Here is a 26041-nt window from a genome sequence, read left to right on the forward strand (position 1 = left end):
GACGACGTTACAGACGCATCGTTCAAAATTACTTGGAATATCGCTAATATTGCTGTTTCCGGAACGTAGCAGCAAGGACACTATCACCTGACATATTTCGAAGATACAGTTGTCTGATTCAATCGTGTCCAGAGGAGTAACATCAATGTCAGTCGGTCGCATGTTCTGAAACACGTTGCCGCGTAGACTGCTTTAACTCAACCTCGGACAAATCCACCAACATTGCATAACTAATTATCTGGTTGAATTTTATCAGAGTGGACATATATGCAGAGGAAATGCTGGCTGGGAAAACGTGGGGCCAGCGAAAAATATGTACTAAATGACCGTATGCGAGTGGTAAATAGGCTACAGTAGCCTAAATTTAATTGTAGCCCACAAATACATGGTAATATTGTTCTGCGGCCCGCAGCGTCTTTTGCTGTTAAAATGCGGCCCGTTACATAAGCGAAGTTGAGAACCCCTGCTATAGACGATAAGGTCGTAAATTATCGATGTAAGCATAAAGTACAATGAAAACAGCCGGGTGTTATTGAAATTGAAATGTCCAGTGACATCGACCGCCCTGAATCACTTCCTTTTTAAGAAATGATACTTAACAAAATTGCTTCACGTGGATCCAGTCGTCCACTTTTATAATATTCCTAGATGCCGTATATAACAATTTAAAAATTCGTTTCTTTTGAAGTGTGCGGCTTTGGTCGCGAGGTGTCAATTATACTCTAATTTCGTCGAACTCTAAGAATTGTATGAACCACAATGACCATTCGACCATTGACCATTCGGGCTGTTCAGAAATAATTTTTCCCGGATTCCAGCCATTCACTGATTAAATTGTCAGGTTACCCTAAAAAACGCTGCACACCAAATTTGGTTCAATTCTAACATGCATAAGACTCCGTAGATTCAATTAAAATTTTTAATTTAATAGGGAATATGGAAAAATATATATTTCAAATTTTTCTGTCAACCACATGAGATTGTTGAGCTGTCTTCAAAGACGATGCAAAACAGATTTGACTCAATTCCAACTAGTAGAAGCGGAGTTATTTGAGTTTTTCGCTGATAATTCTTCGGATTACCCGCTAATCAAGGATAATCCGAGAATTATCAACGAAAAACTAACGCTTCTACTAGTTAGTCAGTGAATGGCTGGAATCCGGGCAAAAAGTTATTTTTGAACAACCCTATTGATCATAGACGCCGAACAGCAGCCAACCAGCGAGACTGTGTCCTAAACTATGCTCCACTTAATCTTCCTGCGGCATATTATATTTCGTTTGTATTTCATGCCAACCGTTAACATACTTTTCACTTCATCATCATTAGGAACATCATTTTCGTGTCATGAATATTTACAAATTCACATAGTCGAACAATTGGCGCAATAGGCACGAATATCCTTTTTTGACAGGAAAATGGCATCTTTTGATGGAGATGAACATATTTATGAGTGTGGTGGCAAGGGGATTACCGCCCAACGAGTCTTCTCAGTGTCAGAGGGTCCACCACCGAATTCCCAAGAAGTTCCAAAAACACTGTCAACTCAGAAGAACGAAGGTACGATTTTCATTCCGCCCATAATTATATCCCCTTAAATACGGAGACCAGAATATGACATAGTAAACTGATGAATAAGGATTGTTTCCTTTTCAGCAGCGATCTCCAAGATGAACGGGAAATTGCGAATTATTTTCTTAGTGATGGTGGTCTTCTTCATTGTTACATTGGCAGTTGTCGGTGTGCAATTTCACTGGATGTCGAGTCGAAACAATCAGAAATGTGGTATGTTGGCAATATTGGATATTACTCGTGTATGAAGAAGTTCAAAATAATGAATAGTTGGAATTTAGATTTTTGAAACTTTGAATTTTTAATATTTTTTTGTAAGATTTCACGGTACTAATCAGTCAAATAAATCAGCTTGATTTTAACCGATAGGTAAATGAATACCACTACTTTTTGTATTAATAAACGAGGTAACGAATTCTTGTTTGACCATGTTCTGGAAGGGGAATCAAGGATGAATACAAAGGGGCTATGATTAAAACCGGGTATTAACATTCAACATTCTGAAATCGATTTGCCAGCCATAGGTAGTCAGATGCCGCCATTCAAGTAGGATTGTGCACTATGCAAAGCCATAAACCGAGTGTTTTGACTTGATACAGATAAAGGGACAATGTACAGTCTGGCGCGTTGTCGGAGCCATATTATTCCCAACGATACCATATTCATATTCACGCGCTCCAGCACAGCGACAACAGCGTCCGATAAATGGTGGTTGTTTTCGTTCCGAAAAGAGATTTTAATATCCATTACCCGTGTGGCGTATTGCGATCGTTAAGCATGGCCTGTGAGTCAACATCTCCCGCCAATGTGATAAACCTAACTTTAGACACAATTACAATGAATAAATTTCATAACCATATCATTGTTAATATTAACGAATTTCTATTGTGTTTTCCACCATTCAATTATTTGATGATTACACTGGTCAACACAATTTTTGTTGACTTTAGACAATTGATTCTGACTAACTTTTGGGCACTGAATTCAAAAATGACTTCCATTTTTCTCCGTCACGTCAATTTTTTGGGTTAGGCACCAACCACATTGTCTCATACCCCACATTATAGCACTACTTTTAATATTTTGTGTTTATTGTATAAACTGTTGCAAAAACCACAAGCAGTCGAAAGTAAATCAATAGACTTCAAATGAGCATTTGCGCCGCTTTATTCGCATGGTTGATGTAAACTTATATTGCTTCTAAAGGAGAAATAAAGTGCAAGTTTAAAAGTCCAAATTTACGCTAGTAACCAATAATTATATGGGTTATCTAGTTTGATACTCGAGCAATAGTCAGCTAACATATGTAAGCTCCAATCCACTCCTTGCTCCAGTCATCTTCAGATGGTGGAGGATATTTTCTCCTTGCCCATCTCCGGCTATGTCAAGGTTTTCATGGAAATTATTTGGAGATTTTAGCTTTTTTTTAAATGTCTGCTGTCCGACATAATCATATGACCGTGACACATGTGTATCACGGATATATGTTCAATTGTTCATCCTTGTTGTCTGACCACTAAGAAAACACAATATTTCAAAGCTGACACATATGATCCAATCGTGATCTTGATATCGCATGAATTCAATGTTTCTGTATTATTCTCAATGTTTCTTTATAATTCACGAAGACTAACTGAGTGCGCAATTGTTACTGCTCTTAAGACGTTGGCATTTTGGAGAATGCCACATTTCAGGATTCTTTTTGAGCTACCTATATGCATCTGCCATTCACCTGATTTGTAAATCAGAATTCTTAACTCTTCCAGTAATCCATGGTAACAGTATCACGCCTATGCCAGTATCACGATAATACACAAAGCTACCGAAAGTAGGCCTAGGAAGCAAAAGCTGTTCTCCTGATCGAAAGTGAGATACTTTCTCCACCTTGCCAAGTAGCTTAATCTTTTCTCACTTCGTAAGGATGTTAAAGTTCCAAAGATTTATATTCCAAGTTCCTAAGCTTATGTCCGATCAATAACTTGTGTTGATGAACTACTCTATATACGTTCTGAATCATTTTCGATATCAAGTCTTCATCATTAGCCTGCTATCCCTAAGATCTTCATCTTGATCCAAATTATCGAGCGTATAGGAGTTTCAATCTAAACTGGACAAGCTGAACGGGGCATTGGACCCATAGCTGATAGTAAATGTAACATTTATTTTTCATGCGATATGCTGCAGTTTGCATCAAATATGTGTGTGAAAGATCCTCGGATGATTGCATCCTCTAACAAAAATGGTTGAAAGCATCGGCCTAGATCGATACCAGGACCGTTTTTTTCTTGATAAATCAATTGAGCCCTTTGCTATATAACTTATTAGGTGGTAAAATTATGAATTGTTATATGCTATCGAAAATATGTGGCTAAATTCGTGAAAATGTGCATATTTTGGGCAAATGGGGAAGAGTGAAAACTTGAAGTGATGGAAGAAAAACAAAGGCATTTTTGCAATCAGCACGCCATAATTTGCCTAAATCAAATGCATAATCAAAGTCAACAAATTGTTCGTCAAAATGTTGCCTAATGTTATCATTGGTATTCTTCCTGGCAATCACAAAATAAAGACAGTTTTAAAAAAGGCTTTCAAACTATCATTTCTCATGGCGTTCTGAGTTAGAAAAAATATGGTGTAATCGCACTAGCCTTCAATACAGAAACACCAAGTTGAACCAAGTCGGAAATTCGCCGGATATGGCTATTCAGAAAGCGCGACTCGAGTATAATTCGAGTCATCCCGACACTTACACGATGCACATAATTTATGCTAATGTAATGCAAAATCGCGTTCCGCTCATGAAAATTGTATAATTGCAGAGCTGAATGACGCCGCCAGGAATGATATTAAGACGTCGGAGGATAAGATCATCGCCACGATGGAAAGTAAATGGATAAGCTAGCATACAATATCTGATTGTTTATCCGCCGAAGGCTCTACCAGGCCTCAACCTTGTCAATATGGCGGTTTAAAACGCGTTGGCATATTTTTGGTATTATCATCATTACTGTTGTTATTATAATAACTACACAACGACGGCAGTATCGTTATTGTCTGTTAAGACTTTGAGTATCACCGCCGTGTGAGAACGAATTTCTCTCACAGCGTTTGCGTAAGATCACCTCGCATCACAATATAATTTCATAATCAGTTGAAGTTTGCGAAGGCCATGATTCTAAGTAATTCATTCCATGAAGCTCCAGAGAACCATAAAGCAAGCCCGTTTCGGTTCTACCACGAAATTTCGGAATCAAATCTATTTCACGAGTGGCGTATCGCGATCGACAAGCTTGGCTCACCCAAGTCGATCAAAACCCACCAACGTGATAAACCCTATTTTACTAATGATTAATTAAGCAATGTGATAGCATACCTATTTCATCATTTACTTTTGCAATTTTTCACTATATTTAGTGTTTGCAATAACCCGATTTTCTGTTGTTGCCATTGCTATTATTTCAAACGATCCCAAAACCTAAAAGATTCTTGTTTACTCAGGAGCTTCACCATGTTCGGTGCTGTGAATTTGTTTGAAAACAACAAAATTGCGCGTTCATGTTTCGCAAACTTTTGCAGATGATTCAAAAAGCCATGTCGCCAATCGAAATTTTCCAATACAAAAAATTACTGTCGACTTCACTTAATACGGACAGGGGAAGCGGGTGGCGCAGTTGGTGAAACACTGCAGTCGCGACACCAATGGTTACCGGTTCGGGCCTCGGCTCTGCCATGTTTCTATGTGTCGCAGGTTTATCTGGGCTCCTAATCGCCGATCCCACTGCAAACACAGCGCCTTAAAAAGCCCAGAGAAAGGGATAGCCGAGTTATTGAAAGATGGCAGCTAAAGATCACGTTGAAGGAGCAAAAGCAAAAACACATCTGACATTAATGAAAGTCATGTAATGGCGCAAATGACTGTAATAGCGATAAGTGCGAATGATGTGTTATTAAAACAAAAACAAAACTTAATTCGGGCACTTTGGTTCAGCTCACTTTTGGTCAAATTAGACGGAGAAACACTTTTGCCCGGACTAAGCGAAAAATCAAATTGTTCGTTTCATGGTCGAGCCTCGACGCAGACAATGAATTAAAATAATGTACAATTGCGTGATAAATATACTGCAGCTGTTCTATGCTGCATTGATTAGGACTGTTAATAATCAATAATCGTCAGGTTTATATTTTCATCTGAACAAGACACGCAAAATGTACAATGCGAGAAGATACAATGTAATGTAATGAACAGGTAGGATGATGCCGAACGACACGCAGTTGCGGTCTCTCAAACCGGCATCGACCTCAGCCTAGTGTACGATGTCACAGCTCTTTGCGATGTTGATATTTGTGGTGCGGCTTTTTCTATTCCTTGTAAGTGCATGCTTTTATCAGGTCTTTTTTCTGGGCTTTTTGTTGCAATAAGAACAGCGACGCGGGAGAAGAGGAGCCCAGACAAACCTCCGAAGCTGGTCGAACCCGGCCCGCTAGTGTGGAAGGCGCTTATCGTCACCATCACGCTAACTCCCCCCCCCCCCCCCCCCACCGATTGATAAAACGCATCAGAATTACACATTATACAGTATATCGAAGCCAAACGATTCAACAAATGCCGTATACTGTATTACTGTGTAGCACACACGTAGGGTTACGATAGTAGCCTACAGTAAAGTAGGCCTAACGTAGAATCATTTACGGAAAAGCTAACACGTTAACTGAAGGAAATATTCACAACACATCGTAGTCGCTTCATTAGTTGCAGCACGTATAGTGATATACCACTGAAATAGAATGGATGTTCTGATGACGATGACCGCCGAACGTAAAAATGCTACAAGATGATGTAGTCCTAGTCAAAGATATTCTTTGTTCCGATTGACATAGGTGTCGAAAACCCGCTTCGTGTGAGTATTTGAGGAAGTATTTTCAAAAGTTATTATCGAAAAGCCATATAACAATGTCAATCCACTGTGGCATTACATATCATGCAATATGCTGCAGTGTGCATCAAATATGTGTGTGAAAGACCCTCGGATGATTGCATCCTCTAACAAAAATGGTTGAAAGCATCGGCCTAGATCGATACCAGTACCGTTTTCTTGATAATTCAATTGAGCCCTTTGCTATATAACTTATTAGGTGGTAAAATTGTGAATTGTTAAATGCTATCGAAAATAATGTGGCTAAATTCGTGAAAATGTGCATATTTTGGGCAAATGGGGAAGAGTGAAAACTTGAAGTGATGGAAGAAAAACAAAGGCATTTTTGCAATCAGCACGCCATAATTTGCCTAAATCAGGGGTCACCAACCCGGTGCCCGCGGGCACCAGGTAGCCCGCGAGGACTAGATGAGTAGCCCGCGAGCCCATTCCAAAAATAGGTGGAATAGCAGCATTTACCAATATTCGTCAGATTATTACCAGTGAGCTTTTAAATATGTAGATTGATTGATTCATCTATTCTTGTTTAAAACACATCACTAACATGTAACTTACATATATAAACACTTAAAAATATCTTCGATTACAATTAGTAATATATAGAAGTATGTGATAGAATCACCAGAAATTCAAGATACGGCGCATTGCCTATACAGGTGACATGACGGAATGCCTTCCACGGTCTTCTTGAAATGGTGGGGGGTTCCGTTACGATAGCTCGACGATCAGGACAATGCCAAAGTAGTAAACAATATTACTATTCGGACTCAGACAGCCGTGAAGTACTAGCAGATTTTCAGTATCTGTATACCCATTACGTATTGCATCTTTTGGCACGGCTTATTTCTGTTACACTCAATGCAGTTTAATATACCATGTTTCTAACTTTCTGTAATCGTTGCTGCTGTCCGGTATAATGAAATCTTGTCATTTCTGGATGCAAAACAGTAGGAGATTGAAATTGTAACACTGCAAAATGACCCCCAGCTCACTGTGCAGCAAACGTTTGGTGCATTGTTGATACGGAAAAGTACAGTGGTGTATGCGCATTGCGCATCAACTATAAAGGTTGCAAGCGTCAATGGTTCAACTTATCGTTGTGAATCAGCCTTTTCGGACATGACCTTCATCAAAAACAAACACAAAACACGCTTAATTATTGCTCTTCTGGAACACTCACTCAGAATTGCAGTGTCAAGTTAAATACCAGCTGGGTACAGCGCACTAGTTGATATCATACAATGCCAGGATTCCCACTGACTGCTATAGAAACAGATAACATGATGTCCAGTCCTGCCCAGTGCTATGAATATCAAAGCGGAAATTCAGTGTGGTACGGGTAAACGGCGGGAGTAAATAGTAGATCGCCGCTTCAATCATTACGCAAAAGTTGCCCTCGGTTGCAAAAAGGTTGGTGACCCCTGGCCTAAATCAAATGCAAAATCAAAGTCAACAAATTGTTCGTTCAAAATTGTTGCCTAATATTATCATTGGTATTCTTCCTAGCAATCACAAAATGAAGACAGTTTTAAAAAAGGCTTTCAAACTATCATTTCTCATGGCCTTCTCAATTAGCAAAAATCATGGCCTTATCCTATTAGCCTTCAATACAGAAACACCAAGTTGAACCAAGTCGGAAATTTGCCGGATTTGACTATTCAGAAAACGCGACTCGAGTATAATCAGAGTCATCCCGACACTTACACGATGCACATAATTTATGTCAATGTACTGCAACATCGCGTTCTGCTCATGAAAATTTTATAATTGCAGAGCTGAATGACGCCGCCAGGAATGATATTAAGACGTCGGAGGATAAGATCATCGCCACGATGGAAAGTAAACGGATGAGCTAGGATACAGTATCTAACTGTTTATCTGCCGAAGGCTGTACCAGGCCTCAACTTTGTCAATGTGGCTGTTTATAATGCGTTGGCATATTTTTAGTATTATCATCATTACTGTTGCTGTTATTATAATAATTACACAACGACGGCAGTAGCGTTATTGTATGTTAAGCCTCTGAGTGTCACCGCCGTATGAGAACGTTTTTCTGTCATAGCGTTTGCGTAAGATCTCCTCGCATCACAATATAATTTCATAATCAGTTGAAGTTTGCGAACGCCATGATTCTAAGTAATTCATTCCATGAAGCTCCAGAAAACCATAAACTAAGCCCGTTTCAGTTCATCTACGAGATTTCGGACTCCAATCCAGTTCACGAGTGGCGAATTGCGATCGACAAGCTTGGCTCACCCAAGTCGATCAACACCCGCCAACGTGATAAACCCCTTTTTAGTAATGATTTATTAGGCAATGTGGTGGTACCTATTTCATCATTGACTGTTGCAAATTTTCACTATATTTAGTGTTTTCAATAACCCGATTATCTGTTGTTGCCATTGCTATTATTTCAGACGATCCCAAAACCTAAAAGATCCTTGTTTTCTATGGAGTTTCACCATGTTCGGTGCTGTTAATTTGTTTGAAAACAACAAAATTGCGCGTATGTGTTTCGCAAACTTTTACAAATGATTCCAAAAGCCATGTCGTCAATGGAAATTTTCCAACAGAACAAATTACAGTCGACTTCACCTAATTCGGACACTTTGGTCCAGCTCCCTTTTGGTCAAAATAGACGGAGAAACAGTTTTGCCCGAACTAAGCGAAAAATCAAAAATTTCGTTTCATGGTCGTGCTTCGACGCAGACAATGCATTAAAATAGTGTACAGTTGCGTAATAAATGAACTGCAGTGGTGCTATGCTGCAGTGGTTAGCACTGTTAATAATCAATAATCGTCAGGTTTATATTTTCATCTGAACAAGACACACACAAATGTACAATGCGAGAAGACACAATGTAATGTAATGAACAGGTAAGAGGATGTCGACCGACACGCAGTTGCGGTCTCTCAAACTGGCATCGACTTCAGCCTAGTGCCCGATGTCCGAGTTCTTTTCGATGTTGATCTTTGGGGCGCGGCTCTTTCTATTCCTTGTGAGTGCTTTCTTTCATCAGGTCTATTTGTCTGGGCTTTTTTGTCGCCATAAGAACAGCGAGGCGGGAGAAGAGGAGCCCAGACAAACCTCCGACGCTGATCGAACCCGGGCCGCTTGTGTGGAAGGCGCTTGTTGTCACCATTACGCTAACTCCCCCCACAGATTGTTAAAACGCATCAGAATTACACATTGTACAGTATATCGAGGCCAAATGATTCAACTAATGCCGTATACTGTATAACTGTGTAACACACACGCGTAGGGTTACGATAGTAGCCTATAGTATAGTAGACCTAAATTAAAATCATTTGTGGAAAAGCTAACACGTTGCCTGAAGGCAATATCCACAACACATCGTAGTCGCTTCATTAGTTGCAGCACGCATAGTGATATATCAGTATCACTGAAACGGAATTGGATATTCTGATGACGATGACCGCCGACCGTAAATATGCTACAAGACGATGTAGTCCTGGTCAAAGATATTCTTTGTTCCGATTAACTATAGATATCTAACCTACGTAAGTTAGTTATCTATAGATTAACATAGGTGTCGAAAACCCCCTTCGTCTGAGAAAGCCTATCTGCCCAGTATTTTCGATTGTTATTCTCAAGAAGCCATGTAACAATGTCAATCCCCTGTGGCATTACAATTGAAAATTAGTGCCGTTATTGATAAAAAAAAAATCGTTACACATCGTTACTGAATCATCTCTTTGGTTGTTGTTACCTGGGTTCGTGGTACATGGTTGCTCTGCGAATGATTTCCTCCTATCAGCGTCACACAGTTGGTGGTTCCATGTTCGATAGTTAAGAGCCACTGCACTACATAATACTTTCGAAAACCGTTGTATTACAGATTTCTTGAAGACAGTGGGACGATATCCAGGTATGCTGCATATAAGCAGGGCATGGTATGGTATGGAAATATTGTATAGTGTGGAACAAAATTTCGGTATAGAATATGGAAATGTTCAAGTATGATATGGTATGGTGTGTAAATCTTTCAAATTTTGCGCGGAAATTCTTTTTCATGTTTGTGTACTTTGATAGTTTACCAGTACCAAGACGATGATCCAACCCACGATTTTTCCAAGAGAAAGCCAACCTCAACAAATCGTTCAGTGATAGGCAGGGCTTTGGAGTCGGAGTCGGTGGAGTCGAAGTTGGGCTAATTTTCACTCAATGGAGTCGGAGTCGAAGTCGGAATCGTGACAGCTATTGTGACTGGAGTCGGAGTCGGAGTCGTGAGAAAAATACAGACTGAAGTCGGAGTCGGAATTTGCTAAAATGATGAATAAAATAATATTTAAAATAGGATTTTTATGTACCATAAATTACTGTCATTAGTAGTAACTAAATGTGGCCCGCGAGGTAATTTGTCGAAATTAGTTCTAAAAACCAAAATTTGATTAGCCTGACCGCGATATTTAATGATAACTAAAACATCAGTTCCGACGCATTGGTGTAACCAGAGGCCAGCCACATTTATCGCAAATCTTCGTTTGTGACCTTAAAGTAAAATATTTCGTAGCAGATTTATATGACTTGAAATTTTTCTTAGCACTCCGCATGATTTATTGTCACTCGATTTCTTGCATTTAGTATTGGAGCCCCCTCCTAAAAATTATGGATACGCGTAATTTACATAATTGAGTCTAACTATATTCCTAATTAGGAGATAACGTGTCCTCCGCCTTGCGAGTTCGCTTGTGCGCTCGCAGCGAGATCGTCGGCGATGAAACATTTGCACATAATGATAGAAGCACGATCACCGAAACCTTCGATATTGCTATGTCCAAACGCCGAATAATCCTGTCCTTGCCAAATAAGCTCAGTGGTATACAGAGGTGGTCAGTAACGAAGTAATTCTACTTTTTGGAAGTACTCAAGTAGTTTTCCTGTACTTCTGGTACTTACTCAAGTAGATCTGATTTTCTCCACTTCCCCTTCTACTTTTGTGATCTACTTACTCACTTTTCGCTATTTTCAGTTTGTCAAGTAGAAGTAGTTTAATACCCCAATACGAAAGATAGCCTGAGGAACTTCATGGTTGTTTTCACAGAGTACCAACATTTAATATTCAGAAAAGTCAATTAAAGCCCACAAATTTTGTTGCGCTTCGCACGTAATAGTGATGGACGCTGGACACACATGGGGCAATCGTGATTCGTATCCGTAATCGATTACGACGACTAGATCATTTTCAAGTAATCGTAATCGCAATCGATAACATTCGAAAAAATCCCAAGTAATCGTAATCGTAATCGATTATTTCACATGTCTTATCGATTTCTTGGTGAAAGACCGATTACTTCTACTTTGTGAAGTGACTATTGACTGAAATTGAATAGTGAACGAGGAAGAGTGCGATCTTATACTATTTTACTCGTAGCAGGTCGGCTTTTCAAACGCCGTTGGTAATTATCACTTCACAAGCAGTAGCTTTGCTCGTCGATCACTACGTAACGAATTATCCACACATAGTAATAGATATTCAATGTATAGGTAGTCGTGGGATTGTAAGAATCGTCGGCATGCCGTATATCAGGTTAACAATATACTCCAAACATATCCACCTATTAATAATAACCACCACTCTGCCTAGTTTCGAATGTCACGTTTCTATTGATGTTTGATCATGCAGTTTTACCGTTGCTTTTTGGCGAGTAATAGGCCTATGACCGCGTTCACTGGACAAAGATTTGAAATTTTGCACTCTTCAAATATTACGATTTCCACATCGAATCGTTACAAATCACCGACTGCTGATATAAATCATGACCCAGCAGTTATTTGCTGTTGCGAGTAAAGGCAGTTCGCAATACAGGTGTTAAATGGATTGTAGGCAATATGCATGCGTAAAGGCGTCTGTTCATCATTCAACTGCGAGAAATATTATGCAATATTGCTGAATTTTATCTTCACTTTATTTTATTCTCATATGCCCGTACATGAAACAGGCACTAATCGGTATTTCGCAATTCTTTACTCAACATTTGAATCTGTGGCCATAGCCATTCGCTTATACACCATGTTAGTGTGCGTTGTATTGCTGAATCTGGACCGAAACAGCAGCCCCCGTAGGGTGATCATTCAAACGTCTGGAGGCACTTCCCCTACACCACCCTTTTACGATCGACCCCCTCACAGCAACTAAAAGACACGTTTGAGACAATATGGATTCGGTGTGTAATCAATAATTATAACATTTCAGGACGGGCCCGTTTATATTATTACTTTGTTGCATGTTGGTAATTCACAATCTCCCACCTGCTTTATAGTCAAAAGATATTGGAGTCGTCCAAACGTAGCAGACTAAACTAAACTAAACTAAACGAAAAACATATTTCATGAGACGCATACACAGATTGTCTTTTGTTCACGGGATGTTTCATTTTCCTCTGTGGGTACACCGGGTTGCATGGTCCTGTGGGGCTAGTGTTAGGATAGGTGTGTTGTAACGGCCCAGAGGTGGTCAAAGTAGTCAAGAAAGCTACTCAAGTAGAAGTAGAAGTACCGACGAGAAAATCAACTCAAGTACAAGTAGAAGTACCTCTTTCATGAGCAACCTAAAACTACTTGAAGTAGAAGTAGAATTGACTGACTTTGAAAGTACTCAAGTAAGTAAGTAGTTGTGAAAACGATCCTGATTGGATGGATTATAAAAAGGTGCAAATTGAGCTATGTGATAGGTGACGAGCTTGATTCATATTGATGCATACCAGCAGGTATCCAATTTTCGATAGCATACGCATTCGTCCACATCATGGGATGAAAATTATAGTATTGATAAGGAAATGCGATACTAATCCTCTGTTTTCTTGAACAACACGTTTTGGAAAATAACATGATATGGCGCCATCTTCCATATTATAAGGCCCGTATAGTTTATTCGAAGAGTAATATGGTGAAGTTGTATAGGATACGGTGTAAACACTTTGCGCGATTAGTAAACGTTAATCAAAAATATGGTGGACCGTAAAAATGCCATATTGTGTAGCTTTACTTCCAGAAATTTAAGGCATTACTGCACTTACTTTTATACTTCAACATGTATGTTATTCGGACAAAAGAACTGATATTAATTATAACTCAAAATATATGAAACTGGGAATTGAAAGTGAAATATAAATACTTCTTCTAAAAGCAGAATATGTATTTCATGTTTTAGTCCAGAAAGTTTCAAAGGTGGTATGCTAAAACAGCCCTAAAACTAAAAAAAAGTCAAAGTACACTCTTCCAGATTAGGACACGCCATGGACATATATGCTAGATCACGATATGACAAGAAAATGCTAGATTGCGAAACATCAGTTTCAAACGTTATGATGAGCCATATATACTGTGATGAATTATTTCATATGAGTGATGGGCGACAATGTGGTGTGAACGGAACCACGCCAACCCTCCACCTAAATTATATTCACCGATACTTTCGTGAAACAACACTGGTCACTCCGTATCCACTGCGCGCGAAGCGCGACGAAAATTCTGTGCTTTACTAAATTTTTATGAAAATTAGATGTTAATACTCCGTGAAAACAGCTCCGAAATTCATCAGACTATCTTCCTAATTGGAAGATTGAACTACTTCTACTTGACAAACTGAAAATAGCGAAAAGTAAGTAAGTGGATCACAAAATATTAAGAACTAGAAGTAGAAGTAGCGAAAATCAGATCTACTTGAGTAAGTACCAGAAGTAGAGGAAAACTACTTGAGTACTTCGAAAAAGTAGAAGTACTTCGTTGCTGACCACCTCTGTGTAACGCGGTAGTGGTCGGCACCAAAATGTCGATTTCTATAAATTATGCGTATTATTTTATTGATAGGAAGGGGTATGCATATTAAAATCAGGATTTCAAGCGACATGAAATCGCGAAGCGGGACGAAAATTTTCAAGTATATGGTATATAGTGACGTAACAAGCGAATGATGTCACATTTAAGAACAAAATTGTTCTCTCATGAGGCCTTTTCATCGCAAGTTATATTGTGTTCCAATGTGTCTTCAAAAATAGGTTATAAAAAGCACAAATAAATGTAATCGTGAGTAATCGTGAATACTTTTCGCATGTAATCGTAATCGTAATCGAATACTTCCAGATTTTGCTGTAATCGTAATCGTAATCGCTTGATTCCGAAGTAATCGTAAACACAACCGATTACATTCGTAAAGTACTCACCCCATGTCTGCTGATGGAGTGACAAATATGTTTTCACGAAAGTATCATTTTAATAGTATATTCATATTGAAATTAGCCCGAATATTTTCGGCTGACACTCGTCAGGGGTAATCGTCAGCAACCAGTAGAGAATTGGAAAGAACATTGTATATCAACAATCGTATCGAAAAATATGACGTCACCAGCATGAAATTTCGTGAATGAGAGAGCGTTCAATGTGCTATTTTTAGGTGGTACACGAACTCCTTTTGTTGACAGAGTTTTGGTTGGTGTATTTTGATAAAAGTCGATGCCAAAGCACACAAATGGGATTGTGAACGGCCTCGCCCAACGATTCGAAATCGGTGGTCTCGATGATTATTCGCACAAATCGGATTATCTAACAGATGGTTGCCGATGGCAGAATTAATGGCCTTTGATCTTCTAACAAGGTGCTGTAGTTCAGCGTGCATAATTGGTTGGGCATTCGGTCATCTGCGAAGGTGCGAAACCGACCTGGCTAGAATATATTTGTTGAATGGGCCGATGATAGTGTAGCAAAACAATATTGTGTGGCATCAAAGCTAATGGTATTCTTCTGCTCCGTACAAAATTAAAATAAATTGTTCACACCAGATGACACAATGTAAGTGGGCCATGCTCAAAGTCAGGGGATGAGGATTCAGTCATGGGCAAGTTCTTCAGTGACCATTGAAGGTCGACACAACACGGAAATAACTGGACACTAAGATTCACATCACCACTTCTGTATGGCCGTTCCGACAGAGTATCATTGTAGAATTGGTATGACCAGGTAGAGTCTGTTCTGGTATTTAACTTCTGGCTGTTGCAAGATTCATCTGCAGTAGATAAATGGTTATACCAACGTATGAACACATATATTCAGCATTTAAAAGATATTGTAACAGGGCCAAAGTAACAGAGTGTTACAATTGCCCCTGACACGCTCGACCATGAATAATGTTTCAGGATGGGGAATTCCCGGCGACGAGTGTCCAGTTTCCCTATCATCACGGTAGACTATGGTAACATTTTTCCAGCTACATGTATTGCATTGTAACCACTTGAGGTTTTATTCTTCAGAACAAATTATTCCAGATCAGAAAATATTTACTCAAGGGTCCAAAATTTCGTTTTTTTTTAAATTATTCCGGGGTTTCGCGTCGTAGCTCGACGTAACTTCAGGTATATTAGAAGACATAACTACCGCATGTGCACTTAAAATATGAAGGCGATTTCTTCATCCAACTAGCGGTGAGGTCGGTTGTTACATTTGCCCAGTGTTACATTTGTTCCCGGTCTCCCCCTACCTATCATATCGTGATCTAGCAGCCCATTACGTGTTTTTCTAATCTGGAAAATCCTGTTTTTTTAACGCTACACCTGTTTCAGCAGGTCACCTTTGAAGCTTTATGGACTAAAGACAAGAAATAAATTTTCGGCTTTTTAGAAGTGGTATTTGCATTTCTGTTTCAATTACGAGTATCATACTTTGAGTTCTAATTACTTTCAGTTCTTTTGTCTGCAGAACATACATGTTGAAGCATAAAAGCAAGTGTAGCAATACCTCCATTTTCCGAAAATAAAGCTACAGTAAATATAACTTTTTACGATCCACAATATTTGTTATTAACGTATACTAATCTCGCAAAGTGATGAAACCGTATCCGATACAACGTCTACGTATTGTTCTTCGCCTAAACTTGGAGCCTTATCAAATGTGGAAGGGCGCCATGCCATGATAATATATTCTCTAAAATTGGGTCTTCTTAAACAAAGGGTTAGTATCGCATTTTCATATCAATATTATCATTTTGCATCCCATGATGCGAAAGAATGCTTATTCTGTCGAAAATAGATACCTCCTGCGTCATATGCAGAATAAGCCATCTTCACGAGCGTTATTTTGCCGTGGTAATTAAATATACCGTAATTTTCCTTGCATAATGCGCAACATTATAGCGACTTTGTCTCCTAAAATCACACCTTTCTTCATGTTCATTGTCAATCGCTCATCTCAGTCTGTGTCCTGCCAAATAAGTCGTATTTTCAGTGTTGGGCGCTTCCAGTTAGCTCAGGGGTGGGCTACCTACGATGGGCGGGCCGCATGCGGCCCGCAACACCGTTCTGTGCGGCCCGCGAGAGTTTGAATAATTTTTTTTTTTAATATTGACAAAATGCGTACTTAAAATTACTGCAGGGACTTGATTGAACTATTTCTTAATATTTTTCATCATGATAATTCTAAGGCGGTGGTTCTCAAACTGGAGGACGCGTCCCCATTGGGGGCGTTAAAGCATCTGAAGTGAGTGTGAAGCTGAGCTCAACTGAAAATTTTTTCGCGCTAAGTGCGACTCACATCCAATTCAAAGTTTTTGCTCTGTATTTAGTCTGAATTACATATTTAAAAATCTCTCATTCACAGTCGTAGCCTTCCATGACATCAATCTGTCCGTTGGGTTTGCCAGCATCCTGGTTGCGTTTTGTGGTATGACGATAATGGGGGCGCGAAATCTTTCACCATCATAAGGGGGGGGGGCGTGTCTTAAAAAGTTTGAGAACCAGTGTTCTAAGGTAACAACTTCCTATGGTTTTTTATGTTTCATTTCTGGCGCGACAGCCCGATCTCAAGGCCCACGCAGTTTGAAAGGTTTCAAATGCTAAATATCACGGAAATCCAAAATGAGATTGACATAATTCGGATCGCGAGTGTGATTTCATATTGGCAACTCCTCTTATATTTATTTCAGTGATGTGCTTATAAAAAACGATTCGCGCGTGTCTTAGATAGTTTCGTTGTCTGTATGCGTAGAATTAGGGTATTTATATTTTATCTATAAGCGTGTTTGAAGGTAACATGGCTATGATGCTGTCAGCAATCAGCATTGTCTGTCCTGGAATTGAACCAAAAGTGGATTTAGTAAACAGATCGCTGCTCACAGATTTAGATTTCAATGATTTTTTAAGAACTGGGACAACCGACTTAAATAAGATTTGAAAACATCCAAAAATAAGCTTTTTTTAATTGATTTTTTTCAAGTTTTTTAGTGAAATAAACGAGTCAGAGCAGTGCAAATACTGCTGAAACAACCAGGAAACTCACAAAAGCACACGCAAAACAGCATGTGTGTGAGGCAGGGGGTCTCCAAAACGCGAAAAGTAGGCTACATCCACTCACTGGAAGGACCACAGGCGTGGCGACAAGGGTTGAAGAGGCGGCATGGTATGAAATCGTACGAGTGTGGTGCGGGCTGCACCACTGGACCTTGTGGCGCAGGCCGAATACCGCCACCTCTACAGCAATCACGTCGTCCACACGATGATGGGACTGAATGCTGGTTACCTCAGACAGCAACAGGACTTGATCCAGGAGATGAAAAGTACGTACCCCAAGTTTGTTGACACCTGTTGGTTGTCAATTAAGAAGATGACCACTTGGTTAACTAGACACCGTACCCAACTCCTCGGAGTTATAAACGAGAATAGTCCGGCCTGTGCACCTTAGCCGCAGTGGTGGATCCAACTGATCGTCCTCGATCGCATGGCCACGGAGCTGAGCACCACCGTCACGGAGCTTCAGGGACTTGCCCATCTGATTGTGGAGCAGCAAGAGAAGCTCCATCGCCTGGTCGAACGCCTTCAAGCTCAGTGCCCAGCTGAGGACTGGGACAATGACACCTACGGCAAGGAAGGTTTTCTGGTTAGACGGTGCTGGGCTATCAAGTTCACTGAGGCACGCAACTTCGTGGAGGATCAGGGGTATGCACTGTGCAGTCCTCAACGTTCTCGATAATATCGACGGAGAGGAGAAGCAGTCCACGTTCGAGGCAGCAAGGAGAATTTATTGCAGGGCTCATCGACGGCATAAAGAAAATTGAAGTTGCCGACAATGAAAGGGTCCTGCCCTGTGGTGCAACCTTGTAGGCAGGACAGAACAAACACTTCTTGCTCTTTTAGATTCTAATATTATCAACAAGAGTGATACATATATATATATGCTACTTTATTTGCAGCTCAGTGAATTGATCGACAAACACCGGGGTGGGCACCTGAGTAGATACAGAATATCATAGACCAATTCCAATCCATATCTCTCCGATACAAAATGGACGTCACTTTCAGCACTTGTCAGGAGCAAAGGTTTGGAAGATTGAAGAGTTTGAAACCATCCGACAGTTCTTTGGACCCATATGGTTTGATGTTTCCCACAACTGCGACGGTCGAAGCCGATTTCTCGAAAATCAACTGTGAGAAGGGTCTCTACCAGGCGTCACTGACTGATTTTTATTTGGAAGCCATTCTTCAGGCCAAAGACTTTGTGAAGAAAGTATTGGAAAGTTAGATCAAGATCACTGATGATGTCGATGTGTTGAAGGACATGAATACATGATAATAACATACTTTCGGTGAAGTTTTTTAGTAGTATTAGGGCTTAAAAACACCTTCAATTCTTATTTTTGGAGATTCTCCTAAACTAAAATTTGAAAACATCCAAAACTAAGCTGTTTTTGTTATTTTTGGAGAAATCCAAAAATAAACAGGCCTGTTTATGGGTGATGATGACTGGCAATCACGTGTCTTGTTTAACGAATGCGAGATTTGGAAACGTATCACGTAACAATTTGAAGCACTGCGCGTGTAAATGTTACAATGGCAATAATCAAGGTTTGCACTAAGCTATATGGAAACAGTGACCTCTTGTAACTATAATTGTTACACTTTTGCTACATGGGGAAGGCTTTTTACAGAATCTACATGTCATTTCCAGGGTGCGTTTTAGATAGGGGGCATAATATACATATAAAATTACAGGACGTTTTAATATTTTAACCCCCCATCGCCCCAATCCCCCCTTGTGTTTTCGCTACCTTGTTTATCAAAATCACCCCCTTGTGGCGATATCGCCTACGTTGGGAATCACTAATCTACAACTTTCATAAAAACCTATGTTTTGAAAAAGCCTTATTTTTGGCATTTAGAAATTTTCATTTTTGGCAGTTTTCGCATCTGGTTCCCGAAATGCCAAAAATAACACGGCCTTTTTATTACTTTAAGGGGGCCCAAAACCAGCGTTTTTTGGGGCCTGACCAAGTGCTGTTTTTGCCACGCCACGGTGTTCAGTGCATGGTTTGTCGCATTATTGTCGAGAACGCATGTAGTCGAAATTTTCACCTTTCCATTATAATTTTTGCATTCGTAGAAATGACCAACTTCATAAATTGTGATGACAATATTCACTTTACAAAAATTAGAATTGATACATCAACGTTAAAAGTTATAAAATGCATTTATTGGAAACACATGATCAACACCTGTGTTGTTTTTGATAGGGATGTGCTACGTAGGAATTTCCACCGGCTTGGTCAAACTTTCACAGTTAAATGCTTCTTCCGTACATTACTCCTGTCCTTTTCAACAAGCAATTCTCAATTCCGGAGGAGCCTGGTGCGCAGCAACGAGTAATCTCGATTGTAGGTGGAGTGGAGAAAAATTAGTACTACTCAACTTTTCGGGTTTAGATGAAGGAGATCAATGGATACAGGTCGATTACCTGGTTGCCAGAACAATCACAGCCATTTTAACCCAAGGAAGGGTACAATATGCACAATGGGTCACGAGTTATCGGTTATCATATGGAAATAGTACTTCGAACATGCAAGATTACGAAGAACTCGGCAGTCGTAAAGTGAGTATCGATGTCAATAGAAATTGGCTCTTCGCATGATCAATGCACTCCGACATGTAAACTGTCATATCTCTCATATTATCAGTATCATCAGCTACAGGTCTTACTTTGAGCAGTGTAAATGGAAAGCTGTGTTTTATCGTTATTCGCGAGATATAGTTTAAACTTTCACAGGCTAGCTCTCAATAGCCCCGAAATATTATTAATATTAAATTGCAATGGTAGTTCCTGACGATTATCCCTGACGAATGTCAGCCAACAATATTCGGGCTTATTTCAATACGAATATATTTTCAATTCTACGATAAAGTTTTGCCGACAGTGTCTCATTTTTATAAGTATTGAATTCAGATATTCGTTGGAAACTTTGACGCAAGCACCATCGTTCAGAACGAGCTCTCTGCACCAATCTACGCCAGATATGTCCGAATTCACCCTGTGTCGTTTCGCAGACACATGAGCATGAGGATTGAAATGAGAGGTTGTTGAGGGATCTCAAGAATCGAGATTCGGATGTAACTTATATATCACGTACTGGCTCATCGCCAGACGATGACACTTGGCCAAATACCAATCTAGTTAGTTTACGATCACGTAATTGCTACTTTTTGTGTAGTTCTAGTTCTGGTTGCGAATTTTCATAAGTTGGTAGCTCTAGTTGTCGTTCTAGTAAAGGAATATAAACTACAAAACACGTATCATCATTGGGCGCTCATAATGGAACCGGTGTCCTGTTGTGTCATATCCTTGTAACCATTGCTAGCTCAGAGTCTTCACTGCTAATAGTGGCGTGGCTACGTGGTGGGTTTCGGGCGTCATGTGTGAGTGTTCATATGGAAAGGGGATCCAATTCCAATGCATTGAAAATAACTGAGTTGCCTCGGAATGGAGTTTACTCAATTGTATTTTAGTAATTTTAAAGGATGTGAGTTCTAGTTGTAGTCACGCATTTTGAAAATGCAGTACTTGGTACATGTATGTAAACAAGAACTTTCGACCGCCATGTTTGCTCGACTGCCTTAACATATACAAAAAAATTACTGTCATTCCCTTGCTATTGTTAAGTTACCTAGAATATCGATGCATAACAATTTTTGCTCATTTCCAACTGGTAGAAGCGCCGTTATTGCAGTTGAAAGTTTTCGATTTGCAAAAATAGCATTGATGGTGGGTAATCCCACTATTATTGATGAAAAACTCAAATAACTTCGCTTCTACGGGTTGGAGTTGCGTCAAAATTGCACAAAAAATGATTTTTTAAGATAAATTCAAAATTTTCAATTGGCCCGTGATCGGCGTCTACTGGTTGGATTTAGCAGTATTTGGCGTACAGCATTTTTAAGGCAACCTAACAATTCAATACGTACATCCTAAGAATCCGGAAAAAATTATTTTTGAAAAATCCCAGTATGTATATTTCAAGCAACCCTATATATATATATATATATATACCGTCGATATAGAGACACAGTACCTATGCCCATTTTTCAAATTCTGAGATCCATTTTTAAAATTTCGAAAAAGTTAAGTTTTTGTAAAATTTTCTTTTTCAGACATAACTTGACCATGGTAATGTTTTTCATAATGTTTTAAAGTTGATCATGGCAAAAAAAACTTAAATCTCTGAAAATGTGTAAAACGGCTATAAGCTACTCTGATTTCATCGCTACAATATGTAGCCTTAGGCATAAGATTGCTGCGAGAACATGATAGTTGCCAAAAGTCGTTAAAGAATTTTGCCGCCGCTCAGCTTCTTGTGATATCTGTCACCAAACGTAGTGTATAGCTGCTGCACGTCGAAAAACGCGGGATACCAGACGTCAGTCAGCTATGTGGCTTCCCAAAATACTGGACGCAACCGTCATCTAGTGATTCACCCGTTCCAACGTCAAACGCCACCCAAACACTCGGCGTTTGACTCTGGGCGGGTTTGGCCCTACTCAGTGAAAAACTACCTTTCGCATTTCGATTTATTTTTTTTCTGAAAACTCAGAACCGTACGAGCATTTTCTACTTTTTCGGTGTTGATGTCAGAGAGACTTGCTGTTGATGATGGCCTGAGTGCGGTCTGAAGACTGTTATGTGTCATATGAGCAATTGAACATGTTCTACATTTGCTGCCATAATAGGACTATTTGAGAGGAAGCGGTTCTTACTATAAATCTCAACTCCTGATATAAATGTGCTGGATGATACCAGCATTTTTCAGTTACTATCAACATTGCATAGCGGGCCGGATGAAATCGCTGGGCTGGCCGCGTGTTTGACAGCACAGTAATAAAGTAAATAAGCTAACTACAGAAATATGCGTAACATCTCGGGTATTGATCCGGCATTATTTCAAATTCTGTCAAGGTCACACAAATCGCGAATTAGAGTTTATTCATTGTGTCCGTGTGTTGTGCTTTTCATTTTATGGCACTACGGGTCGAATAAACCAAAATTCGGCGTCGTGTCACGCGTGTACAAATATACAGTTCATTTCATAAGAAAAACAAATGCTCGTGTAGCTTAGCACGCTAGTGGGCCTCATATTATTACCAGATAAAACAAATGCTAGGGAAGTGGCCAAATATAATGCGTTGAGGCTACTGCCTTTCTTATGTCATAAAGTAAATTAGCTCACACTATAAATCTGCGCAATAATGTATCGCTTGGAATAATACCGTATTAATATTTAACATCTCGAGCACTACTTACTTCAACAAGTTCTTAGACTACTTGCACTTCTACTTGAGAGTTCCAAGCACTATCTGGCTCAGGGTTGTCAAACATACGGCCCGCGAGACCATTTCTGGATAATTGAAAAAGACGCATGCTCAGATTGCTCAGTTTTAGCAGTGCTCTGTATTTATCATATAACATTATGAAAGCTATCAGTTAAACGCGTTGTTGCGCGTTGCTCTCAATTATTACGCATGAATGCTGCCAATCAGCAGGAATGAACAGTACTCAGTTGTACGCAAATTCGAGTGACTGGCATCTGCCGGATGATAATATGATATGCTTGTTATTGACATCGCATCTCGCTGGTAACAGTCACAAGTGACGACCGAATGAAATTACACTTTGTTAGTTTGCGAGCTCTTATCTCAGCGTGGGGCACTGGAGATTGTTACGACATAACGACAGTCATATTCCTAACCCATTATATAACGATATTCGTGGCAAGGAAATCCACATTCCGAAAATGGGGAACATTAGAAGAGTGGACACCGAGTGCCGAATATTCAAACAAAAATGGACCGAGAGTTTTTTATTCATAGAGGTGGACGCGAAGCCGGTATGCTTGTTTTGTCGCCCAGTACACCAGTGGTTCTTAACCTTGCTCCCAGCGCCCCCCAGGGGGCGCTGGCGATTTTGAAGGGGGGCGGAAACGCTCAGGGGGCGATATGGGGGGCGCTGGGCTCAGGGGGGCGGTATGGGGGGCGCTGGAGAAAAATGGCTTCGCAGTAGATGATGTGGTGATAGGACATATCCTTAATGAGTATTCAGAGCAAATTAACACCGAAAACTTCGTTACATATTGCCTTCAAAATACATATAGGTTTAATTGTCCATGGGCGCCTAAATGACTGACACCGAATGTTCCTGTCTTGGCAATCTGAACCCCAGAAGACGAATTCCATCTGGCAGGGAAAAATTTTATGTCAGTGAAGAAATACCAATCTGAAATCGTGTGCGTCTTTTAGTTTAGTACGATTGGGCGACAGGGATATTCCTGTTGGGTGATATCCCCGTTGAACGATTCTATATTTTTTGATATTGCAGACAGGGGGTCACGAAATAACATCATGCAATGAAGTCATACCAACGGGTTCGCCCGCCCGAATATGTTTTATTAGTAACGGGCCCTACACTTTACGTGAGCAGAGAGAGGATAAAAATTAATTTCAATTTACATGCAATTCCCGATGATATTGACCAATTCAATCATTAATTAGTGAAATTTTTCGCGCCTCGCGCGACTAGGCGAGAATAGCTGCCTCAGTAAATGGACACCCAATGTAGATACCTAATAGGCTATCAGCAAATAGAGGACAGCCTAATGGGGGTCTGGGAGTGAAGTCCCCCGGAAGCTTGGTTTATCACCCGATGGGGGCCCAGGACCAACGTTTTTTTGTCGGGGGGGGGGGGCTGACGAAGTGCTGTTACGGCCCTGGTAACGAATAATCGTACCTGCGGGAACGCCCGAATATGTTTAATTATTAATTACGTGCCCTTTATTTTCCTGTACAACAGCTCACTCAGTGCTACTGGTAAATCTGATTACGTGAGCTGAGAGGATAAAAAGTTTATAGCGACTTATATATGTAATTACCACCTATTCATTCATGCATTATAGAAAATTTTGGTACCTAGGTCGACCAGGCCACACAAACTTTGCTGACCATCGAAATCACGATATGGGGTTCGTGGGTGCGAAGCCCTCAGAAGTTCGGTTTATCACGCTATGGGAGCGCAAGGCAATCAGTTTTAGGGGGTTGACAAAGTGCCCTCCCTCTTACTCATTGTCTTTATTACATTCCTTACATTATGAAGTTTTGGGGGGCGCTGGAGCACGATAATTTTTGAAAGGGGGCGCTGGAGGAAAAAAGGTTAAGAACCACTGCAGTACACGAACTTCAATCCAAAGAATTGGTTCATGATCTTGCTCTTGCTTTTATGGTTGACATTATGCAACACTTGAACACGCTTAACACTAAATTGCAGGGGCGCGATAAGGTTGTGACCCAGTATGAAGACGACGTACGCGCGTTCAAAATGAAACTGTCTCTGTGGGAGGCTCAGCTTTCCCGAGGTGACCTGGAACGTTTCTCATGTTTAACGACTGTGAGATCAAATGCACCATACTGTAAAGGCGCGGAAAACTACAAGGCCAACATAGCAGATTTACTGCAAGAGTTTGAACGGAGGTTTCAGGTCTTCCACGAGCTCAAGAATACATTTACCGTGTTCCGATCGCCATTTACAGTCAAGCCATCTGGGTGCTGAAATTCAAGTCAAGCTAATTGACCTGCAGTGTGATACCAAAATGAAGGATAAATTTGCGTCAGTGGACTTGAACAAGTTTTATCAGTATCTTACACCGCAGTACCCCAGATTAACAGCCATGGCCTCCAAGGTTCTATTCATGTTTGGAACTACATATCTTTGCGAACAAGTGTTCTCTGTAATGAACAATAATAAAACAGTTCAACGCTCACAGCTAACCAATAAACATCTTAACGACATCGTTAAGTGTGCTGCTAGTCGGGATTTGCATCCAACTATTGAGGCGATCGGAAAAGAGATGTCAAGTTTCAAGATTAAGCAGCAATACGGGAGCGCAGTGAGAGAAGATGAACCGTGTGTACTAAAAGAGGATATAATTCCTTCCGTTAGTTCGACCTACCCTACAAGTCTGGTTGGTCACACTCCCTTACCTTTCGTTCAATTTCATTTTCGGTCGATTTTTGTTCTGCGTCCAATTATCAATATGTGTACATTTTCCAAAAATATTGTTTCAATAGACCCCACTTCATTTTGTGTGGACATGATTGTGTCATTGATTTAAAGGGCTTAATCTACCGTTCGACGTGAAAAATCAGTCATATACCCATAACTTTAAAATTGATTAAGACATATTCCTGCAATTTGGAGCCAAGTGGCATGGTAAATA

The 26041-nt window shown here is 40.1% G+C and overlaps 2 protein-coding genes across 5 annotated transcripts in view; both read left to right on the forward strand.

The window, feature by feature from the left end:
* The window catches only part of LOC145440215 (uncharacterized), a 32553-nt gene extending 27632 nt beyond the window's left edge, over positions 1-4921 (forward strand). Inside the window, exons 1-3 of one of the 4 annotated variants that reach the window (XM_080317786.1) lie at positions 1336-1560; positions 1660-1785; positions 4392-4921. In XM_080317786.1, the coding sequence (XP_080173912.1) occupies positions 1419-1560; positions 1660-1785; positions 4392-4474 (351 nt within the window). In that variant the 5' untranslated portion in view covers positions 1336-1418 and the 3' untranslated portion in view covers positions 4475-4921. Of the gene's footprint in view, positions 1-1335; positions 1561-1656; positions 1786-4391 lie in introns of those variants that run through there. The other 3 variants (XM_080317784.1, XM_080317787.1, XM_080317783.1) reach the window with 3 other exon arrangements.
* A 3228-nt stretch (positions 4922-8149) lies between these two features.
* LOC145441260 (lactadherin-like) lies at positions 8150-20999 on the forward strand. Its single transcript, XM_080319080.1, has 5 exons — positions 8150-8345; positions 10367-10396; positions 20024-20152; positions 20213-20379; positions 20731-20999. The coding sequence occupies exons 1-5, from the start codon at positions 8339-8341 to the stop codon at positions 20866-20868; spliced, it is 471 nt and encodes a 156-aa protein (XP_080175206.1). The 5' UTR covers positions 8150-8338; the 3' UTR covers positions 20869-20999.
* Positions 21000-26041: the final 5042 nt, after the last annotated feature.

This window comes from Botryllus schlosseri, chromosome 6 (assembly GCF_051294905.1).
Source record: "Botryllus schlosseri isolate E-star chromosome 6, Bs_hap1, whole genome shotgun sequence".
NCBI classification, from domain to species: domain Eukaryota; kingdom Metazoa; phylum Chordata; class Ascidiacea; order Stolidobranchia; family Styelidae; genus Botryllus; species Botryllus schlosseri.

What these genes read in the sequence shown, in the direction of transcription:
- LOC145441260 (XM_080319080.1), top strand. An exon ending in AGCCTGGTGCGCAGCAACGA is followed by an intron (nt 20,153 to 20,212) that starts GTAATCTCGATT and finishes TTTCGGGTTTAG; the next exon opens with ATGAAGGAGATCAATGGATA. An exon ending in AAGAACTCGGCAGTCGTAAA is followed by an intron (nt 20,380 to 20,730) that starts GTGAGTATCGAT and finishes TATTGAATTCAG; the next exon opens with ATATTCGTTGGAAACTTTGA.